General features: G+C 42.5%; 1 protein-coding gene across 1 annotated transcript; it reads right to left on the bottom strand.

The window, feature by feature from the left end:
- Nucleotides 1-2,869: 2,869 nt before the first annotated feature.
- Nucleotides 2,870-25,628, bottom strand: Tfrc (transferrin receptor). Its single transcript, XM_006974515.4, has 19 exons — nucleotides 25,448-25,628; nucleotides 20,222-20,279; nucleotides 19,134-19,335; nucleotides 18,782-18,980; nucleotides 17,807-17,956; nucleotides 17,510-17,609; nucleotides 16,383-16,496; nucleotides 15,937-16,035; nucleotides 15,483-15,622; nucleotides 13,569-13,726; nucleotides 12,262-12,381; nucleotides 11,342-11,427; nucleotides 10,935-10,998; nucleotides 10,426-10,493; nucleotides 9,594-9,652; nucleotides 9,373-9,454; nucleotides 7,971-8,192; nucleotides 6,544-6,684; nucleotides 2,870-5,597 (listed from the first exon to the last, which is right to left on the bottom strand). Exons 2-19 carry the CDS (start codon nucleotides 20,252-20,254, stop codon nucleotides 5,355-5,357), a joined length of 2,280 nt encoding a protein of 759 aa, XP_006974577.2. The 5' UTR covers nucleotides 20,255-20,279; nucleotides 25,448-25,628; the 3' UTR covers nucleotides 2,870-5,354.
- Between the last annotated feature and the right edge of the window lie 329 nt (nucleotides 25,629-25,957).

Genomic DNA, 25,957 nt, shown 5'->3' with positions numbered 1-25,957 from the left:
TACACAGAGAAACCCTGTCTCGAAAAACAAAACAAACCAAACAAAACCAAACAAAACCAAACAAAACCAAACAAAACCAAACAAAACAAAACAAAACAAAACAAAGCAAAAAAATCCCTTCATCAAGCCGGGTGGTGGTGGCCCACGCCTTTAATTCCAGCACACAGGAGGCAGAGCCAGGCGGATCTCTGTGAGTTCGAGGCCAGCCTGGGCTACAGAGTGAGTTTCAGGAAAAGGCACAGAGCTACAGAGAAACCCTGTCTTGAAAAACAAACAAAAACATCCCTTCATCAACACTAAGCCTAGGGATACCAGGCATCTCCAGTTGATTTTCCTTAATCAACCAGTTAAAAAAACTTTTCATACCATTTTTAACTGTGCAAATTTCCACATTAAACCTAGACTCTCCACTTAGTGGGTCCTTATCAATAAGCTCAGTCTGACCCAATTTTATGTTCCTTCCACATTATCCCACACCCTTAAATGCATTCCCACACGTTTTCTCCAGACTTCTGCTTGAATGCATTAGAAAACTCGTTAAGCTCCTTAGTAGTACAGCACACCTCCTCATGGACCACACTTTCTACCTCCCCTCTAGGAGCCTGCTCGGCCTTAAGTCTGTTTATAGGTCCAGAGGCAACTACTGGTGGCCCTCAGTGACATGAGTATTGTCTGGCATCTCCTTCAGGGACAATCACTGCTGGTCAGGCAGACAATGAAGGGTTAATTCCCTCAGGTAAAGGCTGGGAGGGTAATACTTCAGGGGTTGGGCTTGAGGATAGGGATTATCCTGGGGTGAGATAAAGCATTGAGAATTGGGGAGTCTCCGGCCTCAGTGGGGTCTTCCAAGCCTGTATCCTATTACAGCATCACGTTCCTTACCAACCAATATATGTACTTGAACCACTGACACCCTCCAAGGCTGGAACTTGAATTTTAATTCAGCCAATCTTATTGAGAGTTTCAGTTTGATTTTTCTGAAACGAGCTATTGTGGCTTCTGTAGAAGTTTCTCCTTCAGGGCACATTTAGACACCTTTAGACTGTTTATGTGTATCTGGAGCCTAATCAATTTTATCAGCGTTCATTGGTGTTCTTCCTCACTGTATCTTGAGATGCTAAGAAGCTAGTTAATTTTATCATGGAGCTCATGCTTTCCTTTATCATTTTATCCAGAAATGCTGGGAGCAATCAGCCAGCATCGTTATTTTCCCAAAAACCGTCAAAAGTGCCATGCGTGCAGCCACCCAATTCCTTGCTTCTCACAATAGGCAAATCAGGATAATCAAATGCATTTGTCTCCATGCTTTGTTCTCCAAGCTTCTAGGAGAGGCTTCAGTAACTGTTGGTGTAGGCTTCCTGGAAGCTTGCCAGGAAGCTTACCTGGCATACCAGAATGCCTCAACAAAGTAGGAGAGAAATTCCAAACGCTGTCCCTCCACCTCCACGTGAACACGCGCACACACTCTTTCTTTCTACATCACTAATGAAACCAGCAGCAGCAAAGTAACTGAACAATGGCTAACTTCGATGTCAACTTGGCAGGATTCGGAATCACCTTTGGGTGTTATCCATGAAACCATTTCCTGAGGTTGCCTGGAAGACCCAGCATGAATGTGGGTAGCATTATCTTATGGATGTTGCCCAAAACTGATTTATAAAAAGGATAAAGGATAAAGCCAGCTGTTGCTACAATTCTTCCCCTGGGGAAGATGAAAGCATCTATCCCTCCTAAGGTCCGGACCACAAACTGTGGTACCATTTCACCAAAGTTCACTCTGGAGAACCATTGAGTTTATTTGGTTTGATTACAGAGCACAGGTGAGAAGTTACTGGAGTACGGATGACCCCCAAATGCCACACCTGTCTTCACTCAGCTGAGATGACTTTCCTATCGGTCCACAGAAGCCCCCCTTCCCTAGTCTTTCCCGATGAGCCTCTCCCCAAGGCCACCTGGAGTTAAGGCAGTTGCAAACAAAGCCTGCAGGGAGCTGCTGGATACTCAACGACCCTTCCCACCCCTTTGAGAGGATGCCCAGCTGGGGTGATCTTTTCCGAGTACAGCTTAATGCTACAAGATGGTGGCTGTCCTGAAAGATACTCCTAAATGCCACCAGCTAAGCACCAGCATTCACTTTTGAGACAGGGTTTCCCTGTATAGCCCTGGCTGTCCTAGAACTCACTGTGTAGACCAGGCTGGCCTCGAACTCATTCATATCCTCTTGCATCTCCCTCCCAAGTGTTGGGATTAAAGGCGTGCACCCCCATCACCAGACTTTACGAATTGTAGACTAGAGGCAATATGACGGGACACCTCCCACTCTTACCATGCCTCCCTTTCCTGTTATGATAGATTGCCACAATAGCACAGAGCAATAATGTGGCAAAAATTTTAACACTTTGGGAACTAGACCGGCTATTAATGGAATGGACTTTTAGAATACCTATTTCTGTTTTATGTATGAGTATGTTGCCTGCTTATATGCCTATGGACCACATGCACTCAGTATCTGTGGAGGCCAGAAGAGGGCAACAGATCCTATAGGGCTGGAGCTATAGGTACTTGTAAACCAAATAGGTACTGGGAACAGAACCTGGGTCCTCCGCATGAGCCGTCAGTGCTCTTAACCTGAGCCATCTCTCCAGCCTCCAACTTTCAGACCAATTTGTGTTGCTTTGGGATCTACCTAAATACACTCAAGACAAGGAGCTAAGTCAGAATGTCTACTGATATTATAAATGTCTTTGCCTGGTAATGATGCAGTTCTCTGCGTAACTACCCACTCTGGTGGGAGGCTGAAGGGGGACAAAGATGTTAGGAGTCCATGGGAATCTATGCCCAGCTTCGCTATGAATGAAGAGTCTGGCAATTCAGTAGATCCAAGCATTTTATTAAGTCAGGTAAGGAATCTCCACATTGTTACATACCGGCTTATCCACTTCTAAGGGCATGTCTACAGACAGTTGAGCGTAGGTTGGCAAGTCCCAACGTCAAAGGACATTCAAAAGCTACCACAGTAAAGGTCATGCAAACCCTAAAGCCGTGAATCATGACAACAGCTCACTCTATTCTTTTCAAATTCTACATTTTAACCAGAAAGAATCTGATAGGTTATTACTATCAGATACACATTTTACCCAAGAATATTAAACCTCTTACCAACTTATAGCTTTGATTAGAAAACAGCCCTTATCATGGTAAAGGCTATTTTTATGACTTATGGCAAAACCCATGCCCTTTATTCATGTGCCTTGAAATACCAATAAGGTTATATATGATGATACTCAAATATTGGTACAGAAAAACACTGTGAAGATGAAGGAGGTTAACTCAGTGAGGCTGTAAAATAGCCTGGTCGTGTAACTTGGGTGAGTGGTGCCGAGAACCTTGAGACCCTACCTAGTGAGTCTTATGTGGCAGCTCTGAACTGCCCCATGACAAAACTGATTAGGTGCAGATGGCTAACTAGTCCTTGCTAACGTGATCTTAAATCTTGTTCATATAAGCAACATTTATAGCTACCATAGCGATGAGCAGTACATCCAGATCCTTGTGCAAGCTTTGTTTCCCAACACCCTTTACCTCCTACTCCCTACCTTCCAAAATCCCCTTACTTTAAGCCAACAATGGATTCAAACCTGCTTGAACTACATTTAGGAAATAACATGCAAATAAAGGGAGATAGTTCAACTCATTTATCACCAGCATACATTACAAATGTATGCTTCTATTCCATAAACAGAAAATCTTGAGAAACCAGAGATAACAAAACACCCACATTAAATTGGGGGGAAAAAGGATCTTGGAAATGATTTTGTTGTCCAGCAGTTGAATATACCCACCAAATGCTTAATGACGTTTCTGCAACTAAAGCTAAGGAGTTACGAGAAGTTGGGAATTCATGTTAGATACTAACGATCTTCAAGCTTTGAAGATGTCATTGCATGAAGAAAATTATGGGAAACACTGTTCCCGATAATTATGTACACCCTTAGTGTAACATATGGAGATCACTGTCTCCGATATAGACACTGTGGTAGGCAAAAACTACCTTGTTCTTTATACATTATGGAAGACACTGCTCCCGATAATGTGAGTTAAGTTTGTGACAAAGGTACTGGAAATTTTGCAAAATTGAGTTTGAGTTACATCTTGAATAACTGAGCTGTAAAATTCTGCATATGTAAGTACTACCACAGCCTTCAAATGGCATTTATCTTTTAACTTGGCCACAACTCACTGCACCTAGGAGAACTATCTTTTTTTCTGGACAGTTAAAAGTCTGACTGGATTAGGAATCCCTCGTTACATCCAATTCTCTTCTAGTTCTTGTCTAATAACCCGTTGGCTTGTGACTTTCTCCTAAATCGGCAAGTGCTGACCATAAGTGCAAAACTTCCAGTATCTGTTGGGTCTTATTAGCAGATGCTGCTTTATTAAAAGAAAACGACAGTATAACTGTCATAATTATGGAAGGCACTGCTTCCGATAATTATCTTCTATAAAAAAAACACTATTTATAGTGAACTCTGTCACTGATAAATAAACAATAAATATCTCAGTGCCAAAATGATAGAAAGCTTCTCCCAAAGACTTAACACTTTGGCCAAAACTTGGCAGTGTGTTCTTTAAAGTCTGACAAACTGAGTCTAAAACTTGTTCTTTTTCAGAAAATGTCAGGAAAAAAACAAAACAAAACAAAACAAAGAACTAAACACTACTGGGCAGATGCCAGGAGAGAAAATGTGAAGTCTTTGGCTTCTGGTTTCCTCATCACAAATAATGTAAGGTTAACCAGTAAGGCCTATTCCTGTAGTAAGCAGACAAACTCTCATCAGCAGAAGGACCTATGTCAACCCCCTGGCAGACATACCCATCTCTTCTGAAAGTAACTGTCTAATTTAGGAAATGGAAACCAGATAATCCTTAAGGGCACACAGCTCACCTGGAGAATCCCAGTGAGAATCAGATGAAGATGGGGATCACACCCAGATACCCCGTTGACCCTCAGCATCCCTCTTCCTCAGACCTCAAAAAATACTAGCTGATGCCCTCAGGACTAGAGCAATGTTCTTACAACTGGTTCCGACATTTTCATGACCATAATGCAAAGAGGAAGTTATTATAAAGGACTCAAAATTCTAAAGATAATCTGAGACGCTATCATAAATGGAAAGTGTTATCCACTGGAACTTGAAGTGTAGGTCCAACCCTGCACTAAAAGCTGCTGCCTAAAGACATTTAGTATCAAGATTGGGTAGAATTCTAACATTAGATTTGAGCTCTAATGAAAATTTAGCACAACCAGTACAAGTCTAGAAACAGACTACCCTGCCCTTTTACTTATGTTACATTTAAAACTCATTGTCAATATCCCAAATGTCACCAGAGAGGGCATTTGCGACTCCCTGAATAGTCCAAGTAGCTAGGGCCAACTGGTTTCTGAAGAGTGTTTCATCAAAAGCACTAATATTTCTCTGACGCAACTTCAGGTTCTCCACTAAAGCTGGCAGAGTGTGAGGGCCAGAGCCAAAGAAGATGTGTCGGAAAGGAAACTCTCTTGGAGAGACGTAGGGAGACAGGAAATGATATTCCACCTACAAGACAAGGACAAAACAGCTTACACAGTGCTGTGACTTGAGACTACTCGTTCTCCTTTAAATTGTCAAACTCCCTCTACTGAGACTATGGGAGAGCAGTTACATTACTATCTATCACCTAAGTCCAGACTAAGTTTCAATTCCATTACTAAAAAGGGTATGGAGATTTTTTAATTAAAAAATTTATGTACCCAAGCAGGGTGCACCAACTGCTTGCCTTGGGAGGCAGAGGCAGGTGGATCTCTGAGTTTAGGCCTGTATGAGTTCCAAGACAGCTAGTGCCACACACAGTCGGATCGGTCCTCTGTCACCTTTAAAAATCCTGGGATCTACTTAGGTAACTAAGCTTGCACAGTAGCTGCTCTTACCTGCTGAGTTGTCTCTTTGGTTTTGGTATGGTTGGTTGTTTGAGACAACGTCTTGCTTTATTATAGGTATGGTTGATTGCTATGCATATCTCCAAATCAGATCTACTTGCTTCAGTGCTAAGATTAAAACCGTACACTACTACACCCAGCCTAACTAACATCAGTCTTGTAATACATCCAGTTTCTTCTGATTATGGCCAAAACTCATTAAAGATTTCTTCTGAAAAATTGCTAGGGATGGATTGGAGAGATGGCTCAGTGGTTAAGAGCACTGGCTGCTCTTCCAGAGGTCCTGAGTTCAATTTCCAGCAACCACATGGTGGCTCACAACCATCTTTAATGAGATCTGAACTACAGGCATACTTGCAGGTAGAACACTATACATAATAAATAAACCTTAAATGTTTTTAAAGCATAAAACACAAGATTAAATGTCTCTTGCTATTTCTAGGTTAGATATTACTTTGAGCTCATGATACAAATTAAAATCTGTGTTCAATTCTAAAGCAGCAAAGGCTGCGACTGCTACCCACAACTACCTATTTTAGTTCCTTCTTTCCTAAGAGTATACTCACTTTCATAATACGGTCATTGATTTCCCTCATGACAAATCTGTTTGTTTTCTCAGCATTGTGGAAGTCAGTCGTTAGTCTAGATGTAGCACGGAAAAAGTCTCCACGAGCAGAATACAGCCACTGTAGACTCAGACCCATGGCCTGTCAAAAACAGGTTCAGTTGTTCATTAGATGCTATGATTCTTTAAAGGTAGGGGTCACATACTCTATAGCTCAGGGTTAGCCGGCACTCACTTTGGTTGCCCAGGCTGGCCTAGAACTCCAGGCAATCCTCCTACCTCAGCTTCTGAGTGCTGGAATTAGACACGAGCCACCCCACCCACTGTAGAAATTGTATTTCTAAAAATGTCACTGTATATAACTTCCCACTTTAGATTCGACAATTACTAATTCTCAAAGGACTTACATGTAAATTCAAGACCCAAAAAGCTACATTTTTAAGCCCCGTGCATCAGAGGCTGTATAAACCATGGTAATAAATTCATCTTTGAGCCAGACAAGATAATTCAATTGTCTATTCTTAGCCTCATATAGAACCTAATAATTAAGAAAAGCAGGCTGGAGAGATGGCTCAGAGGTTGAGAGCACTGGCTACTCTTCCAGAGGTCCTGAGTTCAGTTCCCAGCAACCACATGGTGGCTCATAACCATCTATAATGAGATCTGGCTCCCTCTTCTGGCCTGCAGGGATACATGCAATCATTGTATATATAATAGAAAAAAAAAAGGAAAGAAACATAAATGGTTTCCAGTTTAATTCCCCACGGGGAAAACGTCCAACACTTTGATATGCACTTGAAAATTTTTTTCTAAGTTCCATTTTCTGAAGTTTGTTTCAAGAAAGCTCCAGTCACTGTTTAAGGGGTTTAGAAGATTGGCTCCTAGTTCTGACAGAGGCAGAAGCAGGCGGATCTTGAGGCCAGCCTGGTCTACAGTGAGCTCCATGACAGCCAAAGCTACACAAAGAAACTCTGTCTAGAAAACCAAAAACAAGTTATCTGGCCAAGAATTGCAATGGTATCTACTGGTGTAGGATGATAATCTGTAGGTTTCTCTGTGTATCCCTAGCTGTCCTAGAACTCACTCTGTAGACCAGGCTGGCCTTGAACTCAAAAAGATCCACCTGCCTCTGCCTCTGCCTCCCAAATGCTGGAATTAAAGGCATGCGCCTCCCCGTCGGTCTAGGAAAATCTTTTCATACTCTAAGGGAAAGCAAAAGGCTGCTGGAACTGGTGGTACACAGCTGTAATTCCAACATTTGAAGGTTGAGACAGAGGATGGATCCAAGTTCAAGGCCAGCCTGGGCTACAGCAAGATTCTGCCGCAGAAACCAACCATAGACAGTTGAATTGGTAGATGACAGTGGTTCTTCCCAGGAGCTGATGGAAGCAGCAAGGAGAATAAAAACACTATAAATTCGGGGCTTACCTTGATGTCTGCTCTGAACTGGTTCAGATCCTTCACAAATGCCAGTATTTTGTTGTTATACATTTCATAGTCCAGGTTCAGTTCAATTTCATGGGTAAGTTTAATAATGAACTGACCAGCCACTTCAGCTGCTGCACGAACCATTTTGTTCAGCTGAGGAACTTTGGCAATCAATTGATCATAGGTATCCAAAGTAGTGCCCAAATAAGGATAGTCCTCATCCTAGAAGACAAAGAAAGGCTGTTTATTGTACTAGGGGGAGCTGAGAGAGCAGAGGCCTTACCTTCTGGGTTTACCATCAAGGCAACAGAGCATGGAGACTCAGCTTCTGTTCCCAGAACCCACATTGACCTACACACACACACACACACACACACACACACACACACACACACACCAGGCCAAACATATGCCCACAAACACAATAATTCTTAAAACAAATCCAGTAATGTCAACCTCCAAATGCAGGTGTTTCATTATTCCCTAGACTTTCCAAAGTCCACTTAGGTCCTAGCCTCTATGGATCAATAACGGACAATTTCCACTCTGGCTCCCCAGATGCCGGGATCTCCTCATCCTCGTCCAACGGCCATTTCTGACTCTTGCACAGCAGGACAAAACCCTTCTGTTGCCTTGGCTGGGCCGTCAGTGCCTTCTCAGCGGCTCTCATGACAATGGGGTCAGTTCAACATCGTCTCACAGTTAACTTATGCTTTGTTTGGTTGTTGCTTAAAAGAACATTTCTGGGGCTGGAGAGATGGCTTAGTGGTTAAGAGCACTGACTGCTCTTCCAAAGGTCCTGAGTTCAATTCCCAGCAACCACATGGTGGCTCACAACCACTTGTAATGAGATCTGGCGCCCTCTTCTGGCCTGCAGGGACACATGCAGGCAGAATACTGTATACATAATAAATAAATATTAAAATTTTATATATATATAAAATTTCTGGCTGGACAGTGGTGGCACATGCCTTTAATCCCAGCACTGGGGAGGCAGAGGCAGGCAGATCTAAGTTCAAGGCCACCCTGGGCTATAGAGTGAGTTCCAGGACAGGCTCTAAAGCCACATAGAGAAACCCTGGGTTAGTAGAGAGGTGGGGCATACGAATGTCTTGTGTGTATAATATATGCTCTGTATGACAAATGTGTGTGGCAAAAAAAAAAAAAAAAAAAAAAAGAACATTTCTCAATACCTAGAATACATTCAATAGGTATCTAAGAGTGTTGTTCAACAGATCTTTAATGGAAATATATCTGTGCACTAAAAGAAACTAAGTTAAGCTAATGGCAAGTCAATTATAATTAATAAGGAAGCATAAAATAATTACAAGTTGAATAATAACTGAGAAATTTGGTTTCAAAGTTATTATAAGACCTAATGAAAACACTACTGACTTCTTACCTCACAAAAACAAAAAGAAACTGCTGGGATTCCAGAATATGCCAGAAAAGGGAGAGCAGCATTGTCAAGGGAGAGCGGCTCACTGCAAGGAGAACAAGAGCAAACTTTAGCAAGCATTCTGAACAGGAGCCCACCAGGTAACACCCCTCCCCTGATAACCAGGTCGCTGTAGCGGAGCTAGCCAGGCTAAGTAAGGGCAATGTTCATTCACTTCCACTTACACTTTGTTAATCCAATTGCTGTCTTGATAGAGAGATTTCCCATTAATAGGATGCTTTACCTGTGAAATGAGAAATAGCTCATTAAAACCTAGTTTTTCTGTACTTAATTCAGGCTCGCCACTAACATTCTTTTGTCTATAAATACTTAAAATCTCAGCTACCCACGCTGTCCACACCATCAGTCCCTTAGGCAAGGCTGAGTCTCCCGAATGCCGGCCTTTCTGCTTTCTTGTGATAGTCCTTTAACTGCATCTTATATGCGGCAGATGCATCATTTTAAGCCCCTCTAAGCTGCATGGATAGGCCCGTCTTCTTTCTGTTCACTTCTTTGTCGCACATCTGAGACTGCCAGACTAACCCAGCAAGTGTACTACTATCTTGTTGGAGACTGGAGCAAGATCAGTATCTAGTTCTTTTCCTCCATCTTTAATCACCCCGGGCATTCTCTTCAATGTAATTGAAGAGATTCAATATTCTCTGTAAATATTCTCTACAGCATATTCTTCCCTCATTCAAAACTGTAATTACCTTTTTCCATGGGTATTTTCTCTGGTGTTATTAAGTCCTTCTGAACCTCCCTTAGCAGTCTACTTATAATCTCCTGTGAGGGCCTAAAACAGGTCAGGCCTGAGGACAATAATCCTAAAGATGATGTATTCTGAGAATCTTTTAGATACTCCATCTCACAGTTCAGCAGACTGAGGTTCGGTAAGCTGGGCACATGAGTAATACTGCTACAGAATTTACTTTCAATTCCTATCATTGGTTACTGATAACACGGTGTGTTTTGTTTTGACAAAAAGTCATACAATTGTATAACTAGTATACTCACATCCTGCATTGTCTTCCCAATAAGGGTATATAACAGAGGGCTGGCAGAAACCTTGAAGTTGCTAGTACCTGTAAAGAAATTACATTTTTAACATTTTTCCCTTTCTAGACAAGCAATTTTCATCAATAATTCTACAAGTATGCCGCCGGGCAGTGGTGGCGCACAGCTTTAATCCCAGCACTCGGGGAGGCTGAGGCAGGTGGATCTCTGTGAGTTCCAGGCCAGCCTGGTCTACAGAGTGAGTTCCAGCACAGCCAGAGGTACACAGAGAAACCCTGTCTCGAAAAAAGATCAAAGGTAGTCAGCCTTAAAATGTGTATTCCTTCAGTGGTGATACTACTATTGATCTGAGAATCATGTTGGATATATGATCTAGAAAAGGCATTTATTTATGCAGATTCTATAGTTTGATGGATTGTTTAGACCTGGCTATGGCCAATGTACACTGCAAACACATACCAAGTGCTACTTACAGTCAAGTCTGCTGTTCCCTTGGAAGGGATACTTACCAAGGACAACTTTATCCAGATTAATGTAAGTGAAAGCTTTCAAATGTAGAGACGAAAGGTATCCCTAGAAGAGAGGAGACAGTATTACATACTTGTACCTAATTAATGTATACATTAAGAAGCATCAACCTTTCACAGATAGGTACTGATCTACTTTCCTTTTTTTTTTTTTAAGATTTAATTATTATGTATACAGAAGAGGGTGCCAGATCTCATTACAGATGGTTGTGAGCCACCATATGGTTGCTGGGAATTGAACTTGGGACCTCTGGTAGAGAAGTCAGTGCTCTTAGCCTCTGAGCCATCTCTCCAGCCCAAGGATCTACTTTCAAATCTACACTGAGACCTAGGTAGCTCTCTCTCTGGAGGACAGCTTAGACTCACTCTGGACACAGAGTATGGCGTACCTCGAGCCACTCGGTGGCGCCCACAGCTCCGAAGTCTCCTGCACTCCAGCTAGCAAAGATTATGCTTCTGCTGGGCTTAAAACCCCCTGGAAGGAGAAGAAAATCACCTTAGGGGGGTTACAGACGGGTGGATGCCTGAAGATCAAGTCAAGATTCAAAACCCAGTAAGGACAAAATCCTGTGAGTCAGTGTAGGACAGTGTCTGTGTGTATGTCTGTAACACTGAGTACATGGCAGGGCGCACAGTATTGGTGGTTACTCCCTGAAAGCTGATGAGTTGCCGTATTGAGTACTCTTTCAGTACAATCTGCCTAGAAGCGAGTTACTTAAAATACGATTTACCTTATTCTGAGACAATCTCCCTTGTCCGGGCTCACTTTAAATTCACAAGCAACATCCCTGCTTTATTTAGGCTCAAGCAGATATGACTTCAATGCCACAAAAGGCGTTAAGTTTTAGGAAGTCTCTAGAGTATGAACTTTGTGACAAATCCTTTAGGCAGTACATGTTCCACAGGCCACCAACTGCCCTGTTTCTATTTTCTACATTAACATATTCTGTATAAAAGCACTTTAGACCTCAATTAAGAAATGTAAGATATTGGGTTTGCATGCATGTGTCCCAAGGTACATGAGAGAATGTCTTGGAAGTAGAATTATGAAGTTGTTAACCTTAGCACATTATATAAAGATATGGGGGTTATTTTCAGGTAAACTCAAGACCCATGTTAGTTTGGTTTATCTTTCAATACACATTGGGCTAAGAATTATGGCTTAGTATAATACTAAATACTACTCAGTGTTTCAAAGAATTAGATGATCACTAGTTCAATAATGACACTTAATGGAGAAACATTACAGGTTAAAATTCAGCAATGTAGAATGTAACTGATAGAATTACATAGAGCTTTTCTATTGTACCTCTTGAGACCATATCTGAGAATAATTGAGCAAGTCTCAGCAGAAGACCTGTTCCCACACTGGACTTCGCAGCACCAGGACCCCAGGCATCTCTCTGGGCTCCTACTACAATGTAACGGTCTAAAAAAAAGAAAAAAGACAACACACAATCACACTTTTTATTCTGAGACAAGGCCTAACCAATTTAGGATTCTCTAACCTCAACGTCCTAACACTGGGATTATAGGTGTGCTACCATGTCCAGCTTTTTTAGGTTTTTAATTTCAAAATGGTTCTATTAATGAAATCTACAATAAGCATGTCAGGTGTGAAGGATAAAAGCCTAACTTCAGATGACTTAGGATGCCAGGGGTTAAAACAGGACAATGACTCCCTCCCATTCATGCTACTGCTCTTTAACCACATCAGCAATTTCCTGTCAACTGAGATCCAAGGACTGCCCCTATTAAGGAAGGGTGGCTGTGTTTAATGTAGGTTAATGTAATCCCTGGGACTGTACCCTGTTCACTAATCTATTAATACTAGTTATGCTGTTTTTATGCTACATGGACAAAACTAGATAGTTTCAGGCTATAGCTCCTAACACATATATATATGACACCATATATATATGATCCCTTAAGAAAACCACTCATAAAAAAGAAAAAGCCGGGCGGTGGTGGCGCACGCCTTTAATCCCAGCACTCGGGAGGCAGAGCCAGGCGGATCTCTGTGAGTTCGAGGCCAGCCTGGGCTACCAAGTGAGCTCCAGGAAAGGCGCAAAGCTACGCAGAGAAACCCTGTCTCAAAAAACCAAAAAAGAAAAAAACTGCTTACTTATGAAGCAGAGCTTCTATCTATAATGGTTAGTTTCAACAAGCTGATATCGCAAGGCCTTGATATCTTCTAATACATTTAATCTAAATAATCAACTTTAGTGAGGGAGACAGCTCAGTAGATTAAATGTTTGCTGCCAAGCCTGAGTTCGATCCCCAAGCATTAATGCCCAGGACCCACATTGACACAATTCCTGCAGTTTTTCCACTGACTTCCACTGCTGTGGCACCCATGCATCCACACACACATGAAATTTAACAGACATTTTAAATGACTAGAGGAAGATACCTGATGCTTAACTCTGGCCTACACATATGCATACATGGCCATCTATGTGTGTATGTACACAAATACACAAACTTCCCTTTAGGGCAAAGGAGATTTAGCACCTCACAAACCCCAGCCAGGCCAGCATCCCATCCCTGCTCCCTCCTCTAAGACACCCCTAGAGTAAGCAGACCAGAATGGAAAGTACAAGGCAGAGTCTGTACCTGGTTCCTCAAAACCTTTAATAACTCCAAAGATGTTAAGTATTCTCGTTTCTTTCAGCGCATTGTTCACAGCGAGCTTCACATTTTTGTTCTGTCTCAATTCCAGCCTACATGAAGAATCTATGTTCCAATTAGAAGGACAGTTTCCTTCCATGTTCCTAGAAACAGAAAAAGAAGCATTAGCATTCTGAGCTAGCCTTTCTTTCTCTGTTTTACAAAATCTGTTACCTGTCCAGAAATGTTCTACATTAAAAGCTATAGTTTGCTATGGATATCGCTCTATATAAATAAAACACTGATTGGCCAGTGACCAGGCAGGAAGTATATAGGTGGGACAAGGAGAAAGGAGAATTGGGGGAACAGGAAGAAGGGGGAGACAATGCCAGCCACCCGCCAGGACAAGCAGCATGTGAAGACGCCGGTAAGCCAAGAGCCCCGTGACAAGGTGTCGATTTATAGAAATGGGTTAATTTAAGATATAAGAACAGTTAGCAAGAAGCCTGCCACGGCCATACAGTTTATAAGTAATATAAGCGTCTGAGTGATTATTTTATACGTGGATTGTGGGACTGCGGGGCTTGGTGGGACCTGGAGAGAAGCTCTCCAGCATCAATAGTTAGTCTGCATTTAAAATACATAAAAAAAAGATGGATCTATAAGGAAGGTCTCATAGGAATCTGTTAGTACATTTTCATGTTTCCCAACCCTTTAATCCCAGCACTCGGGAGGGCAGAGGCAGGTGGATCTCAGTGAGTTTGAGGCCAGCCTGGTCTACAGAGTGAGATCCAGGACAGCTAAGACTGTTATACAGAGAAACCCTCTTGAAAAAACAAGCAAACAAAAACAAAAACATTCCTGCGTTGATTTTAAGTATCTTCACCTAGCCAACTCATGTCATTCAGTACTGGCTGTTCCAACATGTCCGAAGCATCTAGTGCTTCACTGAGCCCTCGCTACATAACAAATAAGTGGCTCCTTATTTGTGGGCCCCTCATTCATTAATATATTTTTTTAAGTAAACTGAAAACAAGATCAGAGGGGTTAGAATAACTTGTTCCGTGTTACACAATGAGCAAGAGCTTGAAACTGGATATAAAATAGGTAAGTATGAAGTCAAAGAAGTATAATGATATACTTTTTTGGAGAAAGGATCTCTCACTCACTCACTCACACACTCACTCACTCACTCACACACTCACTCACTCACTCACACACTCACTCACACACTCACTCCGAAGCCCTGGTTGGCCTGGAATTTGCTCTATTGATTTGGCTGGCCCTGACCTCAGGGATGCACTTGCTTCTGCATCCTGACATCCAGAGTGCTGGGATCAAAGGTGTGCACCACCATGCATAGCTCAGGTCCTATTTTTAGAAGAGGTAGGACAACCAGAAAAAGCATTACCATACTCAGCAGACTGTCACTAGAATAACTCTGTGTCGCTAAATGAAAACTGAGACCTAATAGATACCACATGGGTTTAGATGTCAGGTCAAAATGAATCCCAACATATTTTCTTTTTCTTTTGAGACAGGGTTTCTCTGTGTAGCTTTGGAGCCTGTCCTTGGAACCAGGCTGGCCTGGAACTCAGAGATCTGCCTGGCTCTGCCTCCAGAGTGCTGGGACTAAAGGTGTGCGCCACCACTACCCAGCCCCAACATATTTTCTACAGGAACTAAACAGGAAGTACTTAAGCAAACAGACCTCATGAATTGCTCACTGGGTCGACTGAGTTTTCAAGTCTCTTATCAAGATCACTTTATCGAGGAAAAAAAAACTCTAACTATCAGATAACTATGCCCAAATTTCCAAATGTGAACAGACAACTGTTTATGTTTATTTAATCAACTTAGGCTATTAGCATTCTTGCACACTTACAACCTTAGCAGATTAGAGCTTTCAGACACACTTACTGAAATAGTTTTTCGGCAGTCTCTCTGGAGATTGTCTGAACAGGTATAGTAGGCAATCCTGATGACTGAGATGGAGGAAACTGAGTGTGATTGAAAGATGGAAAGCCAGGTGTGTACGGGTCTCCGGTTCCTAGATGAGCCTAGTGAACACAGAATAATTAGTTCCATCCATAACTCAAGAAGTTGCCCGTGTGTGTGTGTGTGTGTGTGTGTGTGTGTGTGTGTGTGTAGGCTATAGCTCAAACTATTTAGCAACCTAAAGCCTAAGTCTAAGGATTTCTATAAAATGTAGCTTAAAATACTGCATCCAGACAGATTTCAATTTAAGGTACTATTAATAAAGCATTCAGCAATTATCTTCTTCCTGCCATAAATCTCCTGAGAGGATCTGAGAAAAGCACAGTAGATGCAACGCAGGAACATCCAGAGAACATTGACTCCAGAAATAACTCACATGTCCAAAGAGTGGAACGTCTGCCTTAACAATGGGGAATTTAGTCCTGTCCATGTATATCAAAACACCAATTGCATTAAAGCTTTGGGCATTTGCAACCTAAAACAGAGAAATGCAGGACATGAAAATCTGTTCACACAAAATGAAAATAACATACTGGATGGAATTTATGCTAAAGAGCAAACTATTAGTAAGGAATCTTCACCTGGGAAGAGCACACCAATTAATTATACAATGCCAAATGATCAGCTATAAACACATACATACAGGAATCATACTGACTGAGCAAGTTGTATCTATATTTAGGTGCACACACACACACCAAAAAAAAATTATGCAAACGAGGCCATGAATAGAGCAAAGAAAGGCATATAAGTAGATTTGAAGGGAATAAATGGAAGGGGGAAAATAATCCACAAAAGTAACATTAAGACCAGTGTACTTACCTTTTCTGCAAAAGTGATTTTCCCTGCTCTAACAATCACTAAAGATCCATTCACAGCGTATTTTAAATCTTCAAAGTCTTTTTTAGTGCCAAAATTAGCATGGACCAGTTTACCCTAGGATAAAGACATTAGGTTTAATGAGGAATGTTGTATCAAAGCTACTATAATCTGACAGACCAATCATAAGAAAGGAAATGGGGGGTGGGTGTTGATGTGCACGCCTTTAACCCCAGCACTTGGGAGGCAAAGGCAGGCAGATCTCTTAGTTTGAGGCCAGCCTGGTTTACAGAGTAAGTTCCAGGACAGCCAGAGTTACACAGAGAAACCCTATTTCAAAAAAGAAAGAAATTAAGAGGAAAAAGGCAGGGGGGGGGGATGACAAAAATCAAATCCCCAACTGATAATTCTAAAGCAAAATTAAAGTGTTATTAGAAGTAAAAATCCAAGATTTCTGGCCTTGTTTTTCTCTATCTCACTCTGCCTTTACATTGCTTCAGCTATATCTAGGGTAAGTATATACCAGGATAAACAGAAACAGATAGGTCAGGCATGGAAGCACTAATTACATATTTCCACATCTGAATCTCAAACTAAAAACATACAGGACAAAGGTATGGTGGATGCTGTGTTCTCCCATTTTTTAGCTTGACAGAAGCCAGTCACCTGAGGGAGAGACCTGGACTGGGGAAGCCCCGCTTGCAGGCATGTCTGTGGGGCATTTCCTTCATTTGTGATAGGAAGATATAAAAAAGGCCTTTCCTTAGGTGGGAACATGCTTGAATGTGTGCACATGAATAACAGCAATACAACAGGACCAAGAGCTAGGGCAGTGGTTTTCAACCTGTGGGCAGCCACGACCACTGGGAACACATTTATACAGTATGCTTCATAACGGCAGCATAGTTAGTTATGAAGTAGCAATGAAAATTTTATAATCGGGGTCACCACAACATGAGGAACTATTATTATTAAAGGGTCACAGCATCAGATTTAAGGTCTTGCAAAACAAAACCAGGACCTTGGAATTTATCCTATGGTAATGGAAATCCTCATCAGTTAATTTTGCCTGGTTATCTAGTTTCCTCAGTAGAGACATCAGAAAAGTCACATGTGTTATCTTTACTTACAGTCACTTCTGCAGCTTTACTGTATGCCACATAACCCTCAGGATTCTCCAAGAGGTTCAAGGTACCACTTTGATTTAGGCTCACGGAGTTTTGAGCAATGCTACAAGATAATAAAAGTTAAAGCCATCCTTGAAGAAAAAATTCAATAGTGTTAGTACACAGAGAATAGTCTGCACTGACTGGCATAAGAAAACTGATCTAAATTTTAACCTTGATTTTCATTTTGAAAGTCTGACCTACTTTACAAATCTAAAAAGCAGTTACCTCTATAAAATAAGCTACTATATTTCAACATACCTGCCTTTCACCTGAATCTTCACATAATGTTCATCTCGCCAGACTTTGCTGAGTTTAAAGTCGTGGAACTGATTTTCAATATAATAGGCAAGATTTTCATCTTTTTGAGATCCAGCCTCCCGAGGGGTATATGTATTCTGGCTCAGCTGTCTGTAAGAAAATGTCTTTAGTTTTGAACAGAGTTTCTATGTATCCGTGGCTGTCCTGGAACTCAGATTAGCCTGCCTCTGTCTCCCAAGTGCTGAGACTAAAGGCGTACACCAATCAACTAAAAAATGCCTGCATTAAAACATCTATTTTAAATAAACATTTTCAAGGGATCAATCAAGCAAATTGTTTTAAAAACATCATCCTTCATAGTCAAGATAAATGAACTATGACTCAAAACTACTGGATTAAGTTGTTACACAAATAAAATATACCAATGCCTTAAGTAACATATTCCTTCAAGCTTGTTTTAAAAACAAAAATCTATTACCATGAAGATTCCCTTAAAACCCTAGTCTAACGGGTGTATTTTAGGGAATGACAGACAGGTTCTAGGAGACCTAACCTAGAGAACAAGCAAGGTCAAGCACTCTAATAGTATTGCTCCCACATACATACAGGTACAAATCAAGAACAATTTGAAAGAGGGCTAGAGAGATGGCTCCGTGGTTTATAGCACTTAGAGCTTGTGGGCTCTAAGCACAGTGTGCTGCAAACACAGGCAGACAACACTCATACACATAAAACTTAAAAACCTATATTTACAGAGACTTTAAAGGGAACATTAGAACAGAAGGAAACCTGACAGCCCACAAGAAACTACAGCTGACAAAATGATTCTGAAGGAAAGGCAAGGAGACCTTCCAGATGAGTTCTGATTCCCTGTCAGCAAAGCTCCCTACACTCAAGGGCAGGGGACACTCTTTTCAAGTCTGTCCTGCTCCCATAAACTGTTGAGATAACTGAACTTGGCAAGGTGAGGCTTACCTGATAGTGTCGGTGAACTCTATAGTGTCCAGTTTCTCTGACAACATTTTTTTGAGGTCTGCCCAAAACAAACGCGAAGGCTGAGGAACCTCTTCTTCTGGCTGGAAGCTTTGAGAACTGTCTGTCTCCGCGTCCTCCGGTCTCACGCAGTCTTTCTGTCCTCCACGTTTACAATAGCCCAGGTAGCCGACCATAAATCCTAAAGGCAGAGGATTGAGAGCTAAATTCAGACTCCATTTCTAACTTACACCTCAACACTTGAAAAATGTACAAAGCATCTCCTGGCCTGAAATAAGACTTCTAATAGTTCATTATAAGAAATACTTCTGAATTTCTTAAAAGACATTCTTACCAATCAAGAAGAAGATGACTATTGCAATTGCCGCATAGCAGAGTCTCCCATTAAACTTCCTGGGTTTTCTGACATTGGCCTTCATGTTATTGTCAGCATTTTCTTCTTCATCTACAGCCAATTTCATCTCCACATGACTGTTATCTCCATCGACTTGCCGGGCCAGGCTGAAGCGGGTGTACGACAACGGTTCTCCACCAAACTGGTATTTTTTTTTTTTTTTTTTTGAAAAGGAAAGAAAGTGATACAAAAGTATTAATACATTACAAGAGTTTGGTCATATATTCTGTACATAATATGCTATGACATACATTCATAGGGAAAAAAAAGCTACCCTTTCCAACTAATACTTTTCTTTGTGCCCAATTCTGTCAATGGCAGATAAAGGCTAGCTAACAGCCTTTCTATTCTGTAAGTTTCCTATAACCTTTTTAAATTATTTTTTAAAGAGATGGGGGGGGTTTCACCATGTCACTCAGACTGGCCCCTGAACTCAGAGGCCAAGCAATCCTCTCGACTCGGCCTCCAGTGTAGCTGAAATTATCAGCACACATTTTTTTTTTTTTTTTGGTTTTTCGAGACAGGGTTTCTCTGCATAGCTTTGTGCCTTTCCTGGAGCTCACTTGGTAGCCCAGGCTGGCCTCGAACTCACAGAGATCCGCCTGGCTCTGCCTCCCGAGTGCTGGGATTAAAGGCGTGCGCCACCACCGCCCGGCTCAGCACACATTTTTAGTTCTACTCAGCTACATAATCTCTCCCCAAAGAGCCAAAGCTACCCTGTAGAGTATTTCTCACAATGAATCTTAATTAAGATGAAACATATTTGTGTGTGTGGGTGTTGTGATACCTGCCTCTATTTTCAGCACTTGGGAAACAAAGATTGAGTTCAAGGACAGCCTAAGGCTACACATACCCAGCAAGACCCTGACTCAAAAACACAAAAAGAGTATGCCTTTCTTTTGTGGGATCTGTTATGCCTTGAGATGTATAATAATGCCTGGTGAGAATTTGGGGTGCTCCTTTCTGTACACTGGTTGAAGTCATGTTCTTTTACTACATTTTTACAGATGGATGACAATCAATCTTACCAAGTTAGAGATTGCTGATCTGGCTTGATCCATGATTCCAAGCTGCCACAGGAAGCACCTAATATTAGGACAGAGAATTAATGAGAGAGAGAAAGAGAGATCACTGCAGATTAGTGAGGGCCTTCCATTACTATGCTATGTTAATTACAATGCATCAAACTTTCTCCTAAATATCCCTCTAGCTTTTGAGAAAAGCTTTGGGTTGAGTTTGAGCTAGAATCTCACTATGGAGTTCGAGCTGGCCTTTAACTGTGTCAGCTTCTCAGAACTGAGATTACAAGGATGAACCATATCAGTGTGCCCTTGACATTGACAAACAACCCAGTGTAACCCTGGACTGCATGTGGCACTGAGTTGGATAGCAGAGGGAAAGCCACAAAGGACAGGACTGGGACCTGGGACAATTAAGAAATCTGAATATAGATAATATTAGAGTCAGGGGGTGTGGTAATGTTCTAGATCATTGTTCATAGATTAAAAATTGAAGAATTGGGCTGGAGAGATGGCTCTGTGGTTAGGAGTATTGGCTACTCTTTCAGAGGACCCTGGTTCAATTCCCAGCACCCACATGGCAGCTTACAATTATCCATAACTCCAGTTCCACAGGACCTGATACCCTCACAGATTAATGTGCACACAAAATAAAAATAAAGTATATTTGGGGCTGGAGAAAAAAAAAATTTTTTTTGCTGGGCAGTGGTGGTGCATTCAATCCCAGCACTTGGGAGGCAGAGGCAGGTGGACCTCAGTGAGTTCCAGGACAGCCAGGACTTTGTACAGAGAAACCTTGTCCCAAAACAAAACAGAAAAGTCGAAGAATCTAAGAATTGAGAGTCATGATATCAACCTGATGATGTACATGACTTTACTCCCAGCACCTGGAAGGCACAGGCAATTCTGCATTCGAGCAATCAGCCAAGGCCACACAGAAAAACCAAACCAAAAAAACCAAAATGTAAAAAAAAATTAGTTAGATTACCATCGATATTAAGTGTGTTTAAGTAATCAAAAGAAAAAAGTATGGGGTGGCAACTCTTTCAGAGTTTTACTAAGTTTACTAAGTTGCCCAAATTGGCCTTGAACTCTCTGCCTCCAAAGTGGACTGCAGGGGTATACTGTGCCAAGATAAATACTTAAACTTGGTATCCAAAGGGACTAATTCAAAGACAAACTATCACCTGGGGGGAAAAAATTAAAGAAAACTCAGAAACTAGAGAATTAAGTCAAGACTGTCATTCTCTAACAGCCCTGGAAACAGGCTGTAATCACAGCTCCTGGAAGGATGGGGAGAAAGAATGGTGAGTTCACCACCAGCCTGAGCTACATAGTAAGACCCTGCATTCCAAAACAAACAAACACACACACACACACACACACACACACACACACACACACACAAAACCAAACTAGTGGTGGTGGCGGCGGCGGCGGCGGCGCACCTTTAATCCCAGCACTCAGGAGGCAGAGGCAGGTGGATCTCTGTGAGTCTGAGGCCAGCCTGGGCTACAGAGTGAATTCCAGAACAGCCAGAGCTATTAAAGAAAAACCCTGTCTTGGGAGGGTGGGAACAACAACAACAAAAAAACCAAACCCAAAACTTCTAAGTTATTCCCCAGCATTCTTGACTCCTCAAAGCCATGTGTAAGTGATCAGACCAGTTCTCAGAAGCACAATCTCTTGCTCCTTCTGTCACTGAGCTTATCACTACCACTGCACCAGAAACATCCAATTTCCAGAGCCAGAACCAGAGAGGCCCCACCCTGAACCAATTTTAATCATCCTTTTCTAGGAAAAAACAGCTTAGACTTTTTAATGCTTGTCTGAAATAGTTATCCGTTCCTAGACTACTTCTAGTCTCCCAAACTACTCTAGTCTTAGGTTGACATTTAGCTTTGCTGATTTAGATTTACTTAGGATCCAGCCAAGGAAGGGTGCTTTATCCACAGTAAGAATTCCACTATTTCACTATTGAAGTGATAATGCATTTAATTTAAAAAGTGCCCTAAATAAGACTGAGCAATTTTGAGTCTGAACGAAAACTGGCTGGTGGTATTAATGTCTACATTTGGTTTTGTTTAATTATAATCCAAGTACACCCCCCCACAAACACAAAAAAAATGTTATTTCTATTTTAATCTACAGAACCAAAATTAAGAACAAAAAACCCAAGTCACAGCTGGGCAAGTGGTGGAGCACGCATTTAACCCCAGCATTTAGGAGGCAGAAAGGTTTATCTCCATGACTTACAGGAGAACCTACGTCTTAAAAAAAAGTTGAGGAAATTTCCTTTTAGCCCCGATTACTAAACTCTGTATTTGTCAACACCAGAGTAGTTCCAAAGTAGCCACAAAATGCCAGACCTCAGGTAAAATAAACCCAGTTATTAAGTTTTATGTGCAAAACTTAAGTCACTCACTTAAAATCTCATATTTTAATCTCATATTTGATATCGGATTCCTGTATAAAGTTTTATTATAATCTTGAACAAACAATAACCTCAGGAGGACCCACAACACAGCTTATTTTTAATTTTAATTTTTTTTTGTTTTTTGGAGGCAGTGTTTCTCTGGTAACAGCCCTGGCTGTTTAGGATCTCATTTTGTAAACTAGGCTGGCCTTGAACTCAGAGATCCACCTGCCTCCTGAGTGGTGGGATTAAACCACTGCCCAGCAACATAGCCTTATTTCTAAGAACCTTTTGAATTTTCTTCCAAGTTAAGTCACTGAATTTATATTCTCCAAGCATGGCAGACATATAACAGCTAAAACACCATTTCAACTATAAACTGCTAGCTGTTAATGGGCCACACCTAAAAACAAAACAATTCTCATTTGGCTTATTACCCCAAGTTGTCACTAATACCAACAATCTTTGACAAGAGACAGTTAATCTTGATTATTCTCACATTAGCTATTTATTACCTTTGTTCCCTAAGACTAGGAAAACTATTCAATTCTAATGGTAAAATTTAAAAATAAAAGCATAGTCTCACGTTTTGATCCATGACCTTAACTTTTGCACTGTAAGATGGTAGATAAGCAAAGATATTAACCAGACTAATCACAAACAAATGATTACCTTGAAATCTACTTTGAGCCATTTCAAAACCTGGACTCTATAATTAATAGAGATGGTGGGTGGGGACAGAGGCAGAGTGAGATACCAAAATATTATTTCACATATTCAAAGGGAGCAGTAACTCTAACTCCTTTTTCCATGAAAGTCATTTATTTGTTCTGACAAGCACACCTCATTAGATAAAAAAAAATCACTTTCAAAACCCTTGAGCTCACATGAAGTTCCTGAGGACCTGTTCCAGATCTTCTGTCCCTTGTAAGCTCACTGCCCACTACCTTCAAAATTAGACGGCACCCAGTTCCCCACTTCACCTGGCTGCCTCTGTTCTTTGACATTTAAAAAACAAGCGTAAAACACTAGTCAAACTCTGTAGGTGTATATACTTAGAATGACTTGTCAAGAGATGGAAAGGTCTGAGTTTTGGCTTTTTGTCTTTATACAGCTTCTTACTCTTTACCCTTAGCTGACCTCAAACTCAGTGATCCATCCGCCTCTGCCTTGCCCAAATGCTGAGATCAAAGGTGTGTACCACCATGCCCACCTGTTAAGAGCCTAACTTTGCTGGGTGTGGTTGCACACGCCTTTAATCCTAACACTCCAGGCAAGAGCAGGTGGGTCTGAGATCCAGGCTACCCAGGAGTTCATAGTGTGACTCTCACTGGGGAAGGCTTTATGGGCTTGAAATGAAAAATCAGAAGAGGAAATAGAGCTGGCAGTTTTTCCATTTCCATATAGCTTTCTGAAAAGCAGCCGAAGGTCAGAACCACTTGAGGTCACTTAAGTTTATTTTGTATAGCACTCATCTGTAGATACAAACAGTTCCACAAGGCCAGAGGTTCCTCTGCAAGTAACTTTTTATTGTTGTTTAATTCAAGGTTAGCCAAGAACCTTGCTCCATTATAGATAAGCACATTGGCCCAGGCATAACTGCCTAGCCTTAGGGTGGAGCTAGCCAGACTTGATCTCTCTCTATCCATAGTCAACACGGGCTATCTTCAACCCACCATTCCTTGACAGCATTCCCTTAAAGTTATGCTATATATAAAACTCTTAAAAAAATATTTGATATCGGATTCCTGTATAAAGTAAGTTTTATTATAATCCTGCACAAACCATAACCTCAGGAGGACCCACAGAGGTACTTTAGAGAGGCTAAATTCCATTTTCTTTGGAGATAAAGCCCTGAATCAGCTTAAATGTCTTTGTCAAAGAGGTCATATTTCACAGTTCAGAGCCAACTGCATTAGCCATTTAGCATTCCAAATGCATTTAATCCTTAGAATAAAGGTATCGGGTGCCGAGAATTTCTGTAAGACGGACTATTTCCCATTTCAATCCTCATATTAAAAAAAAAAAAAAAAAAGGCAAGCAAAGAAACTAAACAGTCCAGTCCTCTGGATAAATAATGCAAGATCATTTCAAGCACGGGGCAAAGTGTGTTAACCGACGAGTGTGCAAATATAATTCTTGCCCTCAACCACTATTTTAGAGCTGTCCAACACTGTGAGCACTCTTTCTATTTCTAAATGGCTCTTACAAAGATGTCTTATGCCTAAGGTCTCTCAGCTTGAGGGCTACGAGCGACATCCTTGCAAGGTTGCAGATCTAGTCTGCCCTGGAAAATGAGGTTCCACGCGCAGGGCCAAGAGGCAGAACCTGGCAAGAAAGCCCCAGGGGGGTGCCGCAGTTCCCGTGCGCGGTTCTTGGAAACACCCTCAATGCCCAGGGCAGTGGTAAGCGAAGAGAGGACAGACAGCTTTGTCCTTTTCAGCTGTGGACGCCCGCCTGCGAGGAGCCCCAAGGTCACCCACGTACCCCGACAGCCGTTCCCTGGGGCGACTTCCTGGAGCCGCCGCCGCCGCCACCACGTGTTCCCGGCGGAACAAGCCCGCGCCGCAGCGTGGTGGCCCTTCCACCCTCGGACCCGCGGCCTAGGGCGGCCTGCGGCGCCGATCCGGAGGGCGCCGGGGACAGCGGCTCCCCGGCCACCCAGCCACCCCGCTGCACCTGCCACTCGGGCTCCGCAGGTCGGCGCAGCCTCCCTGCCCGCCGGCCCTGACCTCTCGCTCCCGCCCGCTCGCCCGCCCGCCCGCAGCGAGCACGAGGGTCCGCGCCACACTGCCAAGCGCGCCGCCGCCGTCACTTACTCGGAGGCGCCTCTGCAGTCCGCGATGGTGCCACCCAAACTCCGCACGCCTTCTGCAGGGACCGCAGCCTCCGGACCCAGGCTTATAGCCCGGCCCCGCCCCCCTGCCGGCACGCCGGCCTCTGCGTCACTTCCTGCCGCACGTACACCTACCGAGGTGCTCCCCGCCGGGGCCCCGGAGGCGCGGTGCGCGCGTGCGCGGCGTTCAAGAGGAAAAAGGCGCCAAGGGCGGCAGGTGTCCCGGGAGCGCCCGCGATTGGCTCGTCCTCCCTCCACCGCACCCCTCCCCCGCGGTGCCGCGGTCGCTGGCGGGTCGCCCTTCCCCCCCACCCCCTTAACCTTGACCGACAGCCAGCCATGCGGTACAAGGTCAGAAGTGTTAGCCTTTCCTCCAGCACGTTCCTGCTGGCGGGGCAAGTGGGCATTGGCCTCCGCTGCAACCACGTCGTGAAAACCTGTTTTGCAGCCTCAGAAAGGCTTGAAAAAGGACACACTGCAATGCACAGTGCAA

This window comes from Peromyscus maniculatus, chromosome 12 (assembly GCF_049852395.1).
Source record: "Peromyscus maniculatus bairdii isolate BWxNUB_F1_BW_parent chromosome 12, HU_Pman_BW_mat_3.1, whole genome shotgun sequence".
In the NCBI taxonomy this organism is placed as follows: Eukaryota; Metazoa; Chordata; class Mammalia; order Rodentia; family Cricetidae; genus Peromyscus; species Peromyscus maniculatus.
Note: the sequence above shows the minus strand (reverse complement) of the source record. Positions and strands in the feature narration are given on the sequence as shown.